The sequence below is a fragment of the Cryptotermes secundus genome, unplaced genomic scaffold, assembly GCF_002891405.2.
Source record: "Cryptotermes secundus unplaced genomic scaffold, Csec_1.0 scaffold274, whole genome shotgun sequence".
NCBI classification, from domain to species: domain Eukaryota; kingdom Metazoa; phylum Arthropoda; class Insecta; order Blattodea; family Kalotermitidae; genus Cryptotermes; species Cryptotermes secundus.
This window is the reverse complement of record NW_019735463.1, coordinates 117,797-137,953: the sequence shown is the minus strand read 5'-3', so window position 1 is coordinate 137,953 and position 20,157 is coordinate 117,797. Positions and strand designations below refer to the sequence as shown.

Here is a 20,157-nt window from a genome sequence, read left to right as displayed (position 1 = left end):
ATGCGCGCGCAACAGGTCGTTTCCGGTTATTTTTGGGTCCCCCTTCGTATATATATATATATATATATATATACACTTGCAATTTTTTAAAAAATTATTGGAGAACCTTGGTTCCAAGGATTAATGTTGAAAACATTATGAAACTGGGATTTGTATTGGAATAAATCTACTTTGTACATTACAACTGAAGCTTTATTGAAACATTACTATACGTACAGTACATTATTTATTTAAATTACCCAAAGCGTTTAGTTTGTAGTGATGTCACTGAGTTTGAGGAGCTTGGTGAAGCGTCTTCTAATCACTTCCTTTTCCTGTATTCTCTCATATATGCAGCATGATTATTACTGGCGGACATCTTATCAGTGCCTGAGATCATATGCTGGCAGTTTGGCTATAGTATTGTGACNAAAAAAAAACTTTTTTTTTCTTATGATTGCATTCGGATTTGAACATTAATTGTCAAAATCTCCCTCTCCCATAGTAATAACAAGAACAAATTTATTTTTAATGTTAACTTCTCTCTTTGTGCCAAAAGAATATGATGAAAGAAAAACTTCAGTGAGACACATTACCAAACACTGAGTACCCATTTTTAAAGATTCAAGTTTCTGCAAATATACNGTTGCTAGACAATGGCTCAGTAATCATGTTTCTGCAGCAATGAATGCAACTAAAGAAGCAATGCATTGCATAGAGAGACATCGATTCCTAGGTAACACATGCAGAAACTTTTCTTTTACGACTGAGAATTGAAGGCTGTTCACACGGCAACGAACCGGTCAAAAGACAGTAGTGGCTAAGAACACGAGAACTCTATAGTTGGAGGTGATCTCCATATAGTTTGACCAGAACCTTCCTCAGTGAGAGAATCAACGCACAGAATATGACAGAAGACAATACAAACAGAAGTCAGAAGAAAAAGTCAGGAGTTAAGTCTTTATTTTATGTGTAGTTAACAATAACCTTCAGAGTGTGATCATGGTTCACAGTTACGAAGTGTTATATTTACAGTAAGATTTTGTTACCGCTAATTGTAGTTCTGCCTAATGAATAATAAATTGCTTCATTTAATCCAGGACCCATTAATTGTCACATTACCAGAATACACATGACAGTATTGCCTGATCCACTGAACAGGGGAATTGAATTAGCCATATCTGTTACAAACAGATGGTCATAACTCGTAAGCCATAAGCAATGGACCAAAACGGATTGCATTTTTGAGAAGCTCGCATTTATTAACATATTTTACTCTCAATATGTTCGTGTCCACATCTTATGGTTTGGCCCTGGTAGGTGGTTGAATGTATAAAAATAGGAAAATGATTACTTGTTTTGGGTAATTGTTTAAGCAATGTACAGTTTTGTTTTGGGAACAAAATAAACATCATTTTTGGATAAATCAGTCTCTATCCTTTTATACATATATAACATTATAAGATATGTCATAGGTCTTGAGATATTAATGGTTACATAAGAGGTTGCACAAGTGTTACGCTCAGTGTCACTTTCGGAAAAATTGTTACATTTTCTGTTACTTGCAGCTTCATTCCATTTGCACCATCATATAATATTTTCAATGTTAAAAGAAAAAGAATGATATGACCATATTTTGTTCTTCCTGTGAAATGGGAAGTAAAAATAGATATTTTCTCCCCCCCCCATTTTCCAGCTTATGATTTAGGTATTTCTATGATCCTAATTTTGGTGAACCCAATGGCTAATTGAGCAATTTTATATTTCTCCTCTCTTATGTAATGCCCATTGTTTGACACAATTTCACTTTGACCACAGTCTACTGAAAACATTTATCTAACAACCTTGTTGCTTCATTGGCAGCCCTTTTAAAATTTCTGCATTTTGTTTCCATGACATATACCTGTCATGCACGTTATTCCAGCATGTTATATTGTTTGTTTGTTTTTATTTATTTATTTTCACATTTGTTTTTCGGGTTTTCTCCGCTTGATTTTGTTACAGTCAGTTCGCAAACTTGAAAAGGACTTAGGTGAGAAACTCAGCAGCAAGAGGTGCCATTCAATTCCAGCCTTGAAACGTGGGGATCACATAGATAGATATTTCCCAACAGCAGGTAAGGTTCTAATAGGAGTGGATGTCAGGATATCATATTAAGGGTGTATTGAGAGGTTTTCCAGAAACATTAAAAGAATAAAAAATGGACTGTACTGACTTTTCAGATACATTTGTTACATATTTGCATTCTCATATGTTCTCATTGTTCATTTATAGCAGATATAGATTAATTTCTTTGATCCTACACAACTTGTGCTGTACTCATATGGCAGAAATGAGCACTACATTTGTTTAAAAAATTACAGTGCATACTCAGTTATCCAGCATCTATGAGAAATTGGATTTTCTGGTTATATGAATCTGCCATTTGCATGAGAAGCACTTCCAGGCACCCAATTTTCACCCATTTCAGGTCTTCTGTGTTTCAGTCTCTTTGTTTTCAAAGGCAAAACAGCATATGTTCACTTCAATTCTTAAGTGGGAGTCATACTGGATGAAAATTTTCAAGTATATTGTAACATGAACACAAATTCAGCTGGTCTCTAACCCCACATCACTACAGCTGTAATTGCCATATTAAAGTATACAGTATGGTTGTATAAGAAGACTAAATATCTGGCTCGGTATATATAACAAGTTGTGTAACAGTGAGGCACAGCTCTGAAATTATGCAATTTCTGGTTACCATAGCAACAAATTGTGGAGTGTTACATGTAAGTTATGTAGTGAGTCACAAATGAGCAAGCAATGTTTTGTTTCTAATCAGGAATCAAGTAGCTTGTAATAAATAGGATTCCTGCGAAGAAAAAAGTAAAGCTATCCCTGTTACAGGCCATGGAGGCTCATAGGATTGGGAGACTTTGGGGCTCCCACATTTTCTAGACAGTCTGCTCACAGATGGCGATGAAGTTGTCACTCTTACTAGCTGGCAGTGCTTTACCCCCAGGAAGATTTTTGATACTCATTTCTATTAGAGGTGAGTCATTTCCAGGGCCATATTGAGGCTGGGGGATTAGGTGAATTGAAAAGCCAATGACCTCATTGGGAATTGAACCAACAACCTTCCAGCTTGTAGGATAGTGCCTCAACCAACTACACTATCACATGCCCCATATAGAATTCCTTTATTAGTATTTTCAGTTTACTGTTGTTTACTGTTCCAAACAAGGTGCATTGCATTCAACTCTGTGATGTCTGTGTCACTCCACAATCTTTGCAGAGATTTATAAACAGCTACAGAGAACATTTCAGTGTTTCCAGTCGGTATGCAGACCCTTGTTGCTTCTATTGATAGGATAGGAGGTAGGTTGATGCAGGTGTGAGGGATGCTTTTTTTAACTGCAGTAGCAGTTCCACCTTTGTGTGTGTCTTCATGGTCAACCCAAAAAAAATCATGGTTTCTCCAGTTCTAAAATTTCCTGGCACAGACCCAATAGAAAACACTGTTTCAAACAGTTCCTCTCTTTTTTTCGTGTGTATCTATTGTCGCGGAAACCAGCTGTCATGTTTTGTTTACTGGCCATTTCATAGCAATTTCCATCCCTTCAGGCTCCACTGTTCCACCTTTCAGGTGTCATGTCGCAATATATTCAATTCTATCAATTTATTAAGTGCTTAACAACAGCTTAAGGGTCAATCACAAGCAAGCACTGAAGGAAAAAATAACTAAATACGAGGGCTGTCCAGAAAATAACCTACATTTATTTTAGGCAGCTAATGTAGGAGCGGGAGAGAGCTCATGCATGCAAGGTAGCATGACGTGACTCATTGCCTTATAAACCATCACATAACATGTCACCTAGTGTTCTTGTGTCAGCAGAGTGAATTATGATGTGTCCTGCAATCGATAATCCTGCCAGCTGTGAAAGTCATGCTGCTATCCGCTTTCTTCATGCTAAAAACAGGAGTGCTGTGGAAATGCATCATGAATTAGGGGTGGTTTACATCCAAAATATACTGAGTGAGGGAACTGTAAGGCAGTGGTGTAGAATGTCCAAAGATGGGCGACCAGATGTTCACGATGAAGGGTGAAGTGGTCAGCCATCTGTAGTAAGTGATGATCTTGTTCAAAAGTGTTGCCCAGAAAATTTTGTGAAAGACAGCACATCACAATTTCAGAACTTTTGTGTGAATTTCCACAAATTTCACACACACTTCTGTATGAGATTCTCACATTTAGGCTAGGCTGTCACAAGCTTTACACAAGATGGGTTCCGAAAATGCTCATGAGTGCAACCAAAATGCAGAGAATGGCTTGGGCTTTGAATTTTTTTTGGAATGATACCACAAAGGTGGTGAAGAATTTCTCAGTCACATTGTACAAGTAACAGGTGGCGAAACCTGGGTTTCATTTGTGAGTTTTGAAACCAAAGAGCAGTCAAAACAGTGGATACACACAACATTCACCACACAAGCTGAAGAGCTTGAGCAAATGTCTGCCTGCCAGAAAACTGATAGTAGTTGTTTTATGGGACGCGAAAGGAGTGCTGATGGTGGAATTCATGTAACAAGGGATGCCAATAGCATCAGAAGTATATTGCAAAACATTAAAAAACTGTGTAGGGACATTCAGAACAAAAGACATGGATTGCTGGCATTTGGTGTAGCGCTCATCCATGACAATGTGCATCCACATACAACTGCTCGCACTCAAGCACTGCTGGAGGATTTCAGCTGGCTGTTGTTTGACGTCCTCCGTACAGCCCTGATCTCACTCTGAGGGACTAACACCTGTTTACCTACCTGAAGAGCTGGGTGGGATCAGAGTGCTTCAACAATAACGAGGAGTTGAAAGAAGATACCAAAATGTGGCTGAGCTCACAGGTGGCAAACTTCTTTGACACAGGCATACATAAACTTATTCCCTAATATGACAAGTGCCTCAATTCCAGCAGTGACTAGGTTGAGAAGTAGCTTAAGTATGTATGTGTTTTTTGTTATATATTGTAACATGTTTATTTAACAATCTACAAGTCGTAACTACAAATGCTTATGACACTGTTACAGGTTTACACACTTTACAAACCCTACACAGTCGTCTCTTCACTCTATCTTCAATAGTCTTCACTTATTCACAGTACAACACAGGAGCTATACAAGTGTCACCGTATTACACACTCCCAACATAATTGTACTACAGCACACACAGAGTCTTGAAGTCACACAATAACTCTTACTGGCTGACTTCTCAGCTGTTGCACACTTTCACTAATTACCACGCATTTGGTTCTTCTTCCCACGACTGCTGTACTTCAACTGCTCTCGGCAACTTTGCAATCCACACTCTGTCACTCCTAATCACACACTTGCTCACACACTGCTCAGCCACCCTTTTATACCGTTCCCTGTTGCCTCGTGTTAACAGCGGTGTCCCCTGTTACATCACAGTGGAAAGTGCTGTTACGTCACCGCAGGAAGGGGGGGGCAGAGTGTTTACTGGCCTGTTACTGTAGCAGCGGCAGCAGATCATCTGCTGTTACGTCACCGTGGCAATGGTTGCCTGACACAGTTGCTCTGCTGTTACATCAGAAAGGGGGAGTGTTTACCAAGCGTTGCATAATGATGGAAGGCGTGGGGGTATGTGGCATCACTCACGAGACCGCAGAGTTCACGTGACCCCTACTTCCTGTTGCGCCACCCATGTCACACTGCTCCCTTCTGAAGGTTGTTCATCCCGAACGGCCTAATGGTACATCGCCGTTCCTTTTTTGGAGGTCCGCTGTTCGAAGTTTGGCGCCAGGGGGCATGAAGTCATCGGGCCACAGAACTGATGGCGTATGAGAGTTGTTTACATCAGTTAAGATCATGAGGTTCTGTGATGTTTCAAAGTCGATGGTTTCGTATGTAGTTGAACCCTGGGTCAGAAGTCGTTTGCGTGTCGTGGCTTGGTTATAGATGGAGAGATTGAATTCGTGCCAAGTGATGCCATACGATGCAGCTGATAATATGTTGAAGTTTTTGAGAGAGTTGTTTTCTTGTTCATCCAATCCTATCCAGAATTGGAGTAAATGGTAGGGTATCACCATCGCGCAGGCACCAGCCTCGCAGAAGGATAGGTTGATCCACATTGAGCGTTTTATTTCTCCGTGGACGTGCGTGGTTTTGATGGGTATGGGAACAGTAGATGTGGTAGGATGCATGTGCTTGCCGTATCCATCCAACTCGACTTGGTGTGTAGTTTGTCCATGAGCTGCCACCGAGGATGGCTTCATACGTTTAGATGGCCTGTCGTCTTGTGGCTCATGCATCTTCGACTTCTCCAGCTCTTGAAACAACGTCGGGTGAATCCTGTAACAAGAGCTGGATCTGAAGTTGCTGAAGTTTGTCGAATTGGGTGTTGGAGTATGGTTTTGAGGTTTCAGAGATGGGAAGAGAGGCCAGGAGAGAGATATATTGGTCGTGGATGTGTTGTAGATGGTGGAGGAAGAGGGCGTAGAGGTCGTGCTTAGTGATGATGGAAGGAGGTTGTGGGATGGTGCCTGTACGGTCTACGAAGCTGGAGATTTGTGTGTTGAGGTCATACTGAAACAAGCGTTGTTTTAGAGGAGAGACATCGTCGGCTGAAACCCAGTTCCATATCGGTTGGTTTGTTGATACGAAAATGGGGAGCCTGTTGATGATCTCCTTGTCCGAGTGTTTCATGTCTGTCGGTATCGGAGATCCTTCGAGGAGCAGCTTCCACGTGCCGACTGTTGTTTGATCAATGATGGGTTCTTCAAACAAGACGGCCGTGCTGTTTGGTAGCTGGTCTAGGTGGAAATTAGACTTGTCCCGTTCCCTGGCGATTCTTGTGGGTTTGGTATCGGATAGTAAGAGGTTAAGGATGAGGGATTTGCCAGTATTGGTGGGTCCTTGGATGACGAAAGTGTTGATTTTGGTGATGTTGGTGGAATGGATGATGAGGAATTTGGCGAAGAATTCGTCAACATTGATGGAGTTAGATGAGAAGAGACGTGTAAGCCAAGTGACGTTGGGATGTTGAACGAGGGAGAGGTCGAGGGAATCGATGATTAACTGATAGTAATGTTTGGTTTTTATGGTTTGCAGGGCCTCGATGGTATGGATCTTGATGAGGGTTTTGATGATGTTTTGTCCAACATACCCAAGTTGTTTGAGTAGTTGGATCTTGGTTTCTGTGGGAAGGGTACGTTGGAAAGATTCGTAAGAGGTGATTTTATTCTCGGTGATTAGGGAGCTGATATAGTCGATGGAAAAGGTGCGTTGGGTGATGGCTTCTTTTGATGCCTGCTTTTTTTGTTCTATATATTGTTCGCAGGCGAGATGGGATGTAGATGGACGGTCTGTGGTGTCGTAGTGAAGGAGAGCATCGGTAAGAGGTTTTAGGATGGGGATAATTCGAGATCCATATTTATAGAAAGTTCCGAGACCCTTGCGGATGAGATACGAAATGAATCTGGTGAAGAAGCGGATGAGTTGTAAGCTCGTATGAGCCTCTGTAATTCCTTCAATGTTGACTTTAAGGAATTTAAGGATGGTTGTGAGGTGGCGGGAGGAGTTGTTGCTGTGGTTAACGGAGAAGATGATGTGGATATGATCTCCGTGGTCAAACGCGGCGAAGGATGGTGCTCTTCTTGTTGTGGGGGGGAGCGCGTCGAAGGTTCGACGGTGGAGGATGAAGGTGTAGGATGAAGATGGAGTTGAGGAATCGCCTCCGTCCTGATGGTCTGATCCAGAGAGTGCGGAAGTATCGCTGGACGGTGGTGTTGGAACAGCAGTCGAAGTTGAAGGTCGTGGATCTCCGATGCAGACATTTGTTGGTCTTTTTTCATGTGGTCCTTTTGTTCTCTTGACATCAGGAGGGCTGAGACTACGTCGTCGATGAACGGGGTCTCGTATGCGATGGGTTGTTGCTTGTCGTTTTCCTCTTGGACCATCGTTGTTACCGGTTTGATTTGTAGAACATCCATCGCTCGGGAGAACAGTTTTTGTCTGAGTGTCCTGGATGATGTGTTCGTTAGGCTGAGGATGTAAGAGAAGTGGGGTTGTTCGCTGTTCATCACCTCGAACAACTGAAGATGAGATGTCAGAGTCGAGAGTGGTTCGGGAGCCGTTATCAACTGGTGATTGTCGTTTACGTAGTCCGAGAAGATGGACAGGGACGTCGGTGTTATCCTGGATTCGGATGTCGCGAATAGGATGTATCGGCGAGGAGGAAGGGCTATGGTTTTCCCCGTCGGGGTGGTGAAACTGGGCCAGGATGTTTTGTTGGTTGTCTGGTTGCTCCATGTTAACGACATTTGTATGTTGAATAACGCTTACCCGAACAGGGCCAGGAGGATGTTGTTGATTTCGAAGTTCTGTAAGTAAGTTGTCTTGACGTTCCTCTTCTTCCTCCCACTCCTCTTTAACGTTAAATAAAACTCCGTCTAAGATTTGCTGGTGCACGTGCTGGGCGCAGAGGTCAGACGTAGGGCACTGAGCGGAGTATGGCCAGCAGTGGAAGCAGTTGCAGTATGCACGGAAGTGTACACAAGCAGTGTGTTGAGACATAATGATGGCTGGGGCTTGTGCGAGGTGTTATAAGTATGAAGTTCTTATCTAGAGGTCGTGGTTTATCGCGAGCGCGTGCAAAAGTTGAGTTTGGGTTATCGGTCGTAAAGAGGAATAATGCCTGCGCGACATCCCATCCTGTGGGCTGTTTGTGTAAGGGGATATCGCATCGTGAGTGCTAGAGAAGGATGGGATACAAAGGAGAGAAGAAAGTATGGAGGATGGGATGTTGGTAATAATATAAGTTGTTAGGGGATGTAATGTTGGATATCATAAAAAAGGGGAAGTCCTAAGTGTCTATCATCTATCCTATCCTAAGTGACATTTTATACCTTATATATCCTCTCCTAAGTAACATTTTATACCAGGGTATCCTTCCATACTAGGACCCTACTCCTTCGGCGATTAATAATCGCTAAATTTTAGTAAAATTTTCTGTTCTCCAACCGCTGCATCTGCCCTCTTTTTATGGTTGCTCGTCCCGAGCAGCTCCATGATAAGGCGCGAGCCGGTCCAGGTGTACTACCAACATTCTCAACCTAGAGTTCTTGATTCTGTATACCACTTCATTTATCCGGGTTACTACACTGTAAGGGCCTTCCCACGAGGATTGAAGTGCGTAACCCCAGGAAGCTCCTAACTTCATGCTTATTCTTCGGGGTTGGCCATTCCTTCACAGTTTTCAGTTTCTCAGGGTTGGTGGTTTTTCCTTCGGGTGAAACGATATGCCCGAGGTATCGTACCTCTTTCTGAAAGAGTTGACACTTTTCCGGGTCGGGTTTTAGGCAAACTTCCCGGAACCACTGAAATACTTTTCACAGGTTTGTCAAGTGTTCTTGGAAAGTGTGGCCAATTGCAATTATGTCTTAAGTACACGAGACATGAATCATATGTGAGACTTCGCAGTACTGTCTCCATTAATCTTTCGAATGTTGCAGGAGCATTGCAGAGCCCAAAGGGCATGACTGTAAACTGCCATAATCCTTGGCCTATTGAGAATGTGGTCCAGGTGTACATCTACTTGCCAGTATTCACTTTTCAGATCAAGCATGGAGAACCACCTGGCTCCAGCCAGCGTGTCATCAGTTCGGGGTAGTGGAAAACAGTCTGTCTTTGTGACATCGTTTAACTTTCTGTAATCCACGCAGAAACACAGTTCTCCATTCTTCTTCCTGACCAGAACGACTGGGGGCGACCATGGGCTGTCTGATCCCTCAATAACCCCATGGCGTTGCATATCGTCGAGCTTCTCGCTGACCTCCGCTTGCTTTGCTAGGGGTAGCCTCCTCAGGTGTTGGCGAATAGGTTGGGCATCACCCATATCTATATGGTGATACACCTTGTTAGTCCTCCCATAGTCTTCATTATTTCCAGCAAAAAATATCCTGGTACTCGGTCAGTTCTCCCAACTCATGAAATTCTTCATTGGTTAGGTGTGGTTTGGCTTCTGCGATTATGTCCTCTAGTCTTGATCTTGGAACTTGGGCCCGGGTCTGCTTCACATCTGGCGTGGTCACTAGCGTGACTGGCTCACAGTGTGCCAAAATCCTCTTGTGAGCTTTTGTTCCCGACAGGTAGCATTCAAGGCTCTCATGGTACCTCCTGGCGGTCCTGAACTAAGGTTCTGGCTATGTAGATTCCTTTAGGTGGATGTGCCTGAGGGTTTGGTTCTACCAGGCCGCCCTCTACTCCGAGGGGGTTCTCCATTCTGGCCGTCACAATTCCCTCACTGTGCGGGTATTACATGGTCCTTGGCCACTACTAGGCTGCAAGGATGGGGTACCACCCCTGGACTCCATAATGATATTATTTCTTCTGCCAGACGCAGTGTTTGGTGCCCTGTGTCCACAGACGCATCATAGGTGCACAGTATGTCCAGTCCCAAGATTAGCTCATCGGTGATATTCGTGACAAAAACCCACATTGTTAGCGGTCAGCGCCCCAGGGTAAGAGTCAACAGAACTTCTTTCAGGAAGGGTAGGGATCCTCCAGACACAGTCTGCAGCGTGAAATCTGGATTTGGCTGTCTTTCAGGCCATCCAGCGGCAATATCCAGTCTTACTACCGTGACCAGACTGGTGTTGACTTTTTCCATGTTGTCAGTGAGTGCATAGTGTGGGGGCCTTAGTGCATATGCCGACATCTGTCACATGTTGGGTAGTGGAGGTAGCGTTTGTTGTGCTCATAAATTGAATTATTCCTTGTAAATCGAGGCGTGTTTAAGTTCATATCCTGTCGGTCACGTGTGTAAGTCCAGTCCCACTTCTGACACCAGTTGTCACGTGTTGGGTATGTTGCGCGACAAATAACTTCACGCCATCAAGGATGCAGTGGATATTTATTGTGTTTCACTTCTACACTCACACACTTTACAGTTATTATCACTTGCAGTGTCACAGTTTATATCTTGGCGAGTACTAGACTGCCTTCAACGGCGGCTCTCTTAAGACTGACTCATTACCTGCTGGTTCGACAATCTGTTGCTTAAGGAGTGCAATATTTCCCGTTGTTACTCAACAACAATTCATTGCTATGATTTGTCGCTGTGGGAACTCCACAATTTCCACCTATTTGTTGCCGTGGAAGTGTGCGTTCTGATTGTAGCGGTTGTCGTGGTGATGGGTGTACAATAACACATCACAATATAATAAAATTTGTTTTTCTCATTGCTTGTTTTGTTAACACCACACTGGAGGTTACTTTCTGAATAGCCCTCATACTGATTAAAAATAAAATGTTCTGGATAAAGCTTATGTTGTCTACTTTCCTTGAAATGCTGCTTCAGTCTGATGTGGTGTTTGCTTGCACTATAGAACTTACAATTCCATTTCTGTACAAAATTTCCACTCGTACTGATATATTTGATTGAATCTCAAAGTCTCATACTGCCACCACATTTACTGTAAACTTATAAAAATTGTTTATATAAAATTCATAGGTGTGCTAGTGATCATGACTAGTGGCATGATGTTCTAATTGAGTTTTCATGAAAATCCTTCAGTTTCTTTATTAGAAGTTATTATGGGGCAGGGGGTGTACACATGGACATTATATCATAAGCCTATCTTTTCATATAAAATATATATTACTTATACCTCTGCCAGAATGAAATTAATTTCTGTTTATAATTATCAACAAATATAACATGTCATCACTCTGAAATTATGTAAATAAAAGTTAATGGCTTGCTTGTTAATGAAATGTTTCTGGAAAGTTTACAGACACTCCTGTTTTTAGTAGAAGGAAGTTCCAATGGAAATCCACCCAAGAGTCATTACTGAAACCATATTCGGCCCAGTCACATGAAATCAAGCTAAGAATTGAGATATCCAATTGAATGACATACTAGTACTTAATGCTTTTCTTATAGAATCCTGACGTTAAAACCAATAAATTATTTGTGCCTTTCTACATTTTACTGTCCTTTGAGTGTTCTTAAAATGCCTGGAGATATGAAAATTATGGAAATTTATCTAAGAAAACTGCAACCATTATCTTTCTGGCAGATATTTGGGCTTCAAATTTCTTTGTCACGGAGTATTGTGGATATTTCAGTTGTAGGCTGAATTTCTTCATCTCCATTCCATAGTAGCACACCACTGACCATTTGATGGGCAGATTCCATTAAACCTAGGTATTCAGTGATTGTCCTCACATGAATTTTTATTGAAACTCTCATTGATGAATATTGTTGGCTCTGGATTGTAGAGGTGATACTGGGCAGATTTTATCACCATCCATCTAATGGTTGAGTTCTTGTTAAACATCCGTCATTGGTAATCACTCATAGGTGGGTTTCTGTTTTATCTACCTTTGCTGGATCACTCTAAATGTGATTCATTCACTTATACCAAGTTGTCGCTGACCACTGGTGAGCATGTTTCTGTTATCCTTCCAGTCCCTCCCATCTAAATCACTGACACTCATGAAAGTTGCTCGATTATCTAATGTTGGACAGTTACTATAATCTTAAAATTAAAATTTTTATATAAATATATAATTAAAATGGCTGTGGTGATTTGTTATGCACTTACCCTCTAAGTATACCTCAAAGGATTTCCTTTGTCAGATGCCCGTGATGCTAAGGAAGTCCAGTTCCACTGTTGGACTGCATCTGACAGGTTTGAAATTAAAATAAATTCAGTTGAACCTAATGTGATGTCATATACTAAACCTGCCTAGGTATCTGGTAAACCTCCTTTTTGAGTGTCTAATGAATTTCTTTTGCAATACCTCCATGCACATAAGAGGAACATGATGAATGATACAGCCAGGTGAGTTTTAGTTGCCTGGCTTGAGGCTGACTTGCCATGGTACTGAGTGGATTCTTTTGTATTGGTTGATGCATGATGAATTATGTCTCCTGTTGATACTTATTTCTTTATATTTAATATATATTTTATGATTGTTCATTTATGTTTGTGTACTGTGTAATATTGAACTCATTTTAGATTTGTTGAGAAATTATGAAATTATGGAGTAGATTCATTGGGATGTAACACAATTTGTATAGTTCAGAATTAGAAGAAGTGGAATGAACTTGTTAACTCTGAATGTTGAGTACTTTTTTAAGTATGTTCTGCCACTTTACATTACTTACACTTGATAACATGGATACTCAAATTGATGGAACTGTACTGAATAAATATACTTGTAAAATTGGGAGGATATTTGGGATTACAGGGTCTTCTTAATGTGGTTCACATTGAGTTTAATTTATAAAAACTGTAAGTAGTAGACAAAATTGTTATATTATTGTAAATTCTTTGCAGAAATGCCTACAACCATCGTACACAATGTGTCCAGGATCCGTTAGGACTCATTTTTTTAAATTTTGCCCTGCAATGCCATATGTTGGAAAGTTGTAACGCTAAGATTCTTCACATTTCAGCTGTGGCTGTCTATACTTTCAAGCGCAAGCATTGCTGCATCATATATTCTGACATTGAATGTAACAGTACTGTTCTGATGCTTGTCGGAGAATGGTGGTTGAACGGAGAGCCAACATCAAATTTTATTTGAAGTTAGGCAAAACAGCTGGAGGAGCATACGAAATGATGAAAAGTGTGTACAGTAGTGATTGAGTCACTCGAACATTTTTCGATGGTATGTTGTATTTTGTGATGGCAGGGGGGGCATTGAAGACACTCCACATGCATCAAAGCTGAAGAAAATGTGAAAAAAGTGACTGAAATCCTTGAATCCGACAGATGTGTTTCTGCAAGATTCATCGAGGAGCTTTTGGGAATACAAAAAGTACTGTATATCAAATTTTGACCAAGGATTTGGGCAAACGGAAGGTCTGTGCGCAGTTTGTACCGCACGCGCTGTCAGGCGATGAAAAACATGCCAGAGTGGAACACTGCAAAGACATGTTACGGTCAGCCCAAAGTGATCAATATGAGCCTCTCACAAAGCGACAGAGCCCAAAGAAAGTGCGAATGCAAAAGAGTCGAATAAAAACACTGCTAACCATTTTCTTCGATTCCAAAGGAATCATTCACAAGTAATTTCTGCCAGAAGGTTAAACAATGAATTCAGAATATTATCTCAGAGTCCTCAATCGTTTGTGGGCGAGAATTCTCCGAATTTGACCTGAATATCAAGAGCAAGGTTCTTGGTCGCTCCTTCACGACAATGCCCCACCCAACAAATTGAAGATCATGCGCGATTTTTGGCCAGAAAAAAGATCGCAGTCCTTGATCATCCTCCATATTCGCCAGATTTGGCTCCAGCAGGTTTCTGGTTGTTCCCAAAAGTTGGCAATGAAAGGAGACCATCACGACACCATCCAGGACATCCAAAGGGAATATACCACAGTTTTAAATGTGATTCCACAAAAGGAGTACATTGACTGTTTTCGAAAACTTTTCAATCGATTCCAGCTATGTATTGATTCAAAAGGAGACTATTTTGAATAAAAAGAGTGAAATTTTGAAAATAACTCATGTCTTGTATTTTTAATGAACACAATCCTAAGAGAACCTGGACACACTGTGTATGCATTTGCTATACAAATTGAAAAGATTCCACTTCCTTGCTTGAGGAACCAAAATTACTCATCTTCTTCAGACAGGCCAAAATCATCCTATAATAGTTGCATATGATTATATTTAGTGCCTCTCTCTCTTCATATATCATGTTTGCTGGTACTGTTGTGCTGAGGTTTACCCACAAGGTTTAGATCTACAGTGCATTGGCAGATATGTGGTTCATGACTTTTGATAAGTTTGCTGGTATTTGTACTGGCTTAAAAAAAAGCATTGGTTATACCAAACATATTGCCCACCCTTCTTACTCATCATCTCTGCTGAAAATTGTGACAGTCACAAGTTTTCTTAAGTGATCCTATTTGCTACTGTGCCAGTCTGACTGTATGTTTTCCTGAGGGTGAATCTTGTAATTTTTATGAACCTTCTGTTAGAATATGTGCACAGCAGTGTGTAATTTCTGTTAGGGCCAGAATACGTGGATGGCATTTTGCAGTTGAAATGGACTGCACATGCAGTTGTCTTGCAATTGTGCCTCAGCAATTCAGCTGACACCATGGAAATTTTAATGAACACCACACGAGCATATTTTGCGGTCGTGATTGACGGCTGCAGTTCATTTTCCATTGGTCCATGCTGAGAACCGACTGTTAAGGTGTGGTTGTTCCTACTGCAGTCTGCATGACCTTGACTGCACAGCCTGCCTACACCTACACAACAGGAGGAGCAACAATGCTTCTTCAAAATCCATTGCTTCACTGACAAATAAAGTTGCAGTCATGAGAACTGCAAAATGTAGTTAACATGCAGCATAAGTTAACTACACATTGTAGTCCACTTCAACTGCAAAAGGCCGGCCATGTATTGCTGGTCTCCTGCCCCCCCTCCACTTAGTGGGGGGTGGAGTCCAACTGGGTCCACTCGGTATGGCAGCCACTGATTGGCCTGTTGTACCTGCCCCGGGTGATCATGATGATGAAGAATTTGGTGGAATGAAGATTGGCAAGGGGAACCGAAGTACTCAGAGAAAACCCGCCCCTGCGCCACTTTATCCACCACAAATTCCACTTGACCAGACCCAGGATCAAACCCGGGCCACGACGGTGAGAAGCCAGCGACTAATCGCTTGAGCTATGGTGCGGCCACTGGCCTTACTTACCAATAGCTGAAATTGTTGTTACATGTTAACATTTGTCATAAGGTTCTGAAGACTGTGTTAGGCCTTTTCTGTTACATACTCTTTGGCATTTCATTGTTACATGTAATATTGTTTTCTTTTCATCTTTTAACTTTCTGTGCCTTCTCTGTACACATGTTATGGACTGTTGCTAACTGCGAAAGTTTTAATTTCAGATGAACGTATATTGGAGTATGACATTGATAAAGTTTTATATGAGGAGAAGTCCCCATATCAGAAAATTCTGATTGTTCATTCCCGAAGTCTGGGTAACTTACTTATCCTGGATGACTTGCAAAGTAAGTTTCATCAATGCATCATTTTTATTTCTGTCACATAAGGACTAACTGACTAGCCACAAAACTGGTGTACCACGTAGCTGCGTTTGAAAAGGGATCATGGTTCTGTCATGCAGGTCACCATGGCACCTGAAATTTTCATGATAGCACTATAAAACTTTCTTCATGTTACATTGCTACTAACAACACATCACCACTCAAAAATGGCAGACAAAATAATTTCCTTCGGTTCATGTATCCTTTCCTCTTTTCATCCTTGTTGCTTTGCCAACCGCCTCCCTCTTTCTTCCTCATATTAGAAAGAACAGTTCCCTCATTCCCATTCTCCACGGCATCCAGTCCCGCTTCAGGGCCGACCTAGCCTCCTGTCCAGTGGGTACTGGGGACTCTTTACCCAGTGGTAAAGTAGTGGGGGCATGAAGCTGACTGCTGATCTACATCTACTGCCAAGGATAAGAATGGTGGAGCTATATTGCTACTCCCCCCATATGTATTCATTCATGGCATGATGCTTAATTAATTAAATGCAGACAAACCTTTACTTGTAGCTTTACCCATATCCTAGGATTGGTAGAAGGTGGGTTTTATCCATGTCCTAGCCCCTTTATTCTCCTAGTTCTTGGCAGTGGTTCTAGATTTATGACAATTTGTGCAGCCCTGCATTAATGCATCAGTTTTTCAAAGATTTATAAATTAAAACGTTGTGTAATGTTCTTTGTTGGCGGTGACTATTAAGTTTTTGCAGATTTAAATTGGGCATTTTTGTGGCTTCTGTGCACAGTTCCCATAAACATTTTGAACTATGAAACTACACAGGATTGTTATAAAATTGTATAATTGCTGTCTACACCACAAGTTAGCAGGTAAATATATTTTTTATTTATATTGGTCTTAAACCAAATTTCCTAAGTTTCCTCAAATTGATTCATCGTACAGAAATTTGGTACACTGTACAAGATATATATATCTTAAATGTACAGCCTCTACTTGGAACATTCTTATGATGAGTTAAACATGCAAGGAAAAGTAATTTCTGATTCTGAAGAGTTTAGTAGAATTCACTTTTCAACATTAAATATGCATTTATATAAATATATGTGTCTTCACTGGCTTTGACTTTCATTCATTGGAGATAACAGAATCTATTTTTACAGAGCTAACCACATCATAGATATCACAGTGCACAGCTAGCAGTTATTTCTCCCAGTAGTTCAGCAAATGTACATCATATAAAGACACTGTCAGTGAAATTTCTAGATGTTCATGAGATTTGTTTCTTATGTTATGCACCAATTTTTGTATGATTACTAACTGTGGTAAACTACAGATCATAATATTATATTGCAGCATCCTATTTCGCTCCATAGATCTGACTTTGAGTGTTGCTTTTATGCCATCTATGTGCAATGACAGTTACTAGTCACTCATTTTTCTTTATTGACACTACATGTTTTGGCCTAAGGGACCATCTTCAAATGTACAGGTTGTTGTGATCAAGGTATCTACTGCTCACTATAATGCACATCTGGTTACATGGGTTAACAATTTGTTTATTTATTTATTTCTGTGTCCTTGAGCTGCAGTGTTTGCCTTATAGCTTTATTTGGTTTGTTAGCTCTTGCTGGGGCAGGAATTTGTTGTGTGGTGGTCAGCCATCATGGTAATTAACCCACATAACAGATGTAATCCAAGGCCTCTACATAAAGGAAACAAAAAAGCATTGCAGTGAGCAGCTTCTTGGTCACAGCAACCTGTACACCTGAAAATGGCCAGTTAGGCCAAAACAAGTAGTATCAATAAAGAAAAATGACGAGTGATTAGTAATGAACGTTGCACATAGATGGCATACAGGCATAATGCAAAGTCAGAGCTCTGGAAAAGTTAGATTTTAGCTTCACATAAAGTAAGGGCAGTTTTGGACAGATTTTAATTATGGAACTCCAATATTAGATTCAGTTGAAATACATTTAGTATGTCAGGGGATGAAACATACAGGTAAAAGGCTAGAAGTTAACCTCTGCATTCTGCATTCATTCTTTCCACTATGTGGTAAGAACACCAAAAAATGAGGTATTATTCATTTTAGATCACTACAAGTCATTGAATATTTTTGGCACTCATTTGCTTAAGTGCAGTTATATATACTTTGTTTTTCCCACAGACATGTCTGAAAGTGATCTGATCTACACAGAAACACTGATGCAGCGGGGAAAAGAAAATTATGAGGGAAAAGAGATTGTCATTCTAGGGGGTGGAGATGGAGCATTGTTGTGGGAATTGCTGAAGGAGAAACCAAAATTTGTTTATATGTTGGAGGTTGGTGTGTTCTTAATGCTTTCTTAGCCCACTTTCTTTATTTAATAAGGAAAATAATAGTTACGGTGCAGTATGTATGCATGTGCATGTGTAAATGTAATAGCTTTTGATCTGGGCATTCATTGTAATTTATAAGTAATCTTACTTCCATTCTTGGGTGGTAACAAAATGTCGGGTTGGGCTGATTTCCTGACATATCAAAGAAATTGATGGTTTAAATCATCAAGATAAAGTAATTGAGCAGTCGTTGTTGTTGTTGTTGTTGTTGTTGTTATTATTATTGGAAGGGTTGGGTTTCCCCATGCACCGCGACCAGTGGTCTATTGTACATCCCCCTGTGATATTCTACCAGTCTCTATACCCTACCGATACTGGTGCGTGCCATCAGTCCCGACTCAGCCAGCGAGTTCGGCCTCTACTGGCTCAGCGGTATCTAGATGCTTCCCCCATCTACCAGAGGCGTTAGAGACTATTGTTGGGCGGGTAATGTCCTTATAATTTGGCTCAGAGGCCTCCTTGAGGCATGAGGTTCTTTTACATGCCGTAAAGCTATGACACGGGACCCCCACAGCTTAAAGTCCCTCCTGGAGGACTTGTTCCCTGAATTTTTCCGCCCATAAAAATTCCACGACCTCCGCTGTGTTTGAACCTGCATACCTTGAGTCGTGAGGTGGGAAAGTTACCCCTAGACTACGGAGGCGCTGAGCAGTGGTTAAGCACCAGTTCATATTTCTGAGCAATGGAAGTACCAGGCAACTGTTCAGTCACAGAAAACTATCCCACATTTTGCCATGGACCAAGAATGGAATAAAATTAGCTTCTGGTCTTCTTTGCGATGCCATTTGATTTAACCTCTCATTCACATTTTTAATTTCCCACAGTTAGCAATGCAGACATTTGAATAGAAAGTGTAAGTTTGAAAAATATAAAATGATGATATGCTTATTATGCAGAATCTCTGTTTAATTGTCACTGACGGTAACAGTGAACCATTACATTGAAGCACATGAGATTCAGTCAGTAAGATTTGACATACTCCAGCTTCCATATAATGACTTTTAAGTGGATACATGCTTCTGGGATATGTTAGGTTGTGGCTGAAGTGCTCTTTTTTTGCTAGGACTTCTGTGGAGCTCTTGTGTATGAAAAGATGTATAAAAAAGGATTTAACTCTATTAATTTATAATTGTGATTCCATCTATGTTCCAAAACACTGCAGATCAAACTATATATATGTGGTGCAATCCAAAAGTTCCCGAAATGTATTAACCGTTCAGCGTGGTTTGACGTGTATGTTTCGTCAAGGTATTTAAATCGTCTGCGGGGGTTCGACGTCAATGTTTCGTCCAGCTGCACACCTATGTTATAACGCCCATAATAATTGATGGTTTTGCTGTAGATTGTTAGATTTTTTGCTGGCCTGTTGTCAGTAGATCAGAGTATAATAAGCCACAAGTTTAGCTGTGCTAAGTCATCGTTACATATGCCTGTCTTGCAGCAAATTTCCTGTTGCTCTTGCGAGCGGTTTCTCCGTTCTACTGTTATGAATGGCGTGTTTTCTTTCCTATGAAGTTATAAACAGCAGAGACGTGATATGTGCTGTGTTTATAATATCATATTGCCCTGAGCTGGCCACACTAACACACTCAATTGGAATTCTTAGAAGAGGGATGTCCAAATTTTATTCTTGCAAGATCGATTGATTTCGCACAGTACATGGCAGCCAGTTCTTAGAAAAACGCCACAAATTAAGGCAGAACACTGTGGTCACCCCCTGTGACGATACGGGTGTGTGTGGGGGAGGGAAAAGAACTCATTCCTTCATGTA

The 20,157-nt window shown here is 41.0% G+C and overlaps 1 protein-coding gene across 8 annotated transcripts in view; it reads left to right on the top strand.

Annotated features, from left to right (window-relative positions):
• Positions 1–20,157, top strand: part of LOC111869314 (spermine synthase) — a 40,239-nt gene that overhangs the window by 12,042 nt on the left and 8,040 nt on the right. For 7 of the 8 annotated variants that reach the window (XM_023860727.2, XM_023860726.2, XM_023860728.2 and 4 more), the window contains exons 4-6: positions 1,984–2,095; positions 15,891–16,013; positions 18,175–18,329. In XM_023860727.2, coding sequence (XP_023716495.1) covers positions 1,984–2,095; positions 15,891–16,013; positions 18,175–18,329 — 390 coding nt within the window. The remainder of the gene's footprint in view (positions 1–1,983; positions 2,096–15,890; positions 16,014–18,174; positions 18,330–20,157) is intronic. The other variant, XM_023860734.2, reaches the window with a different exon arrangement.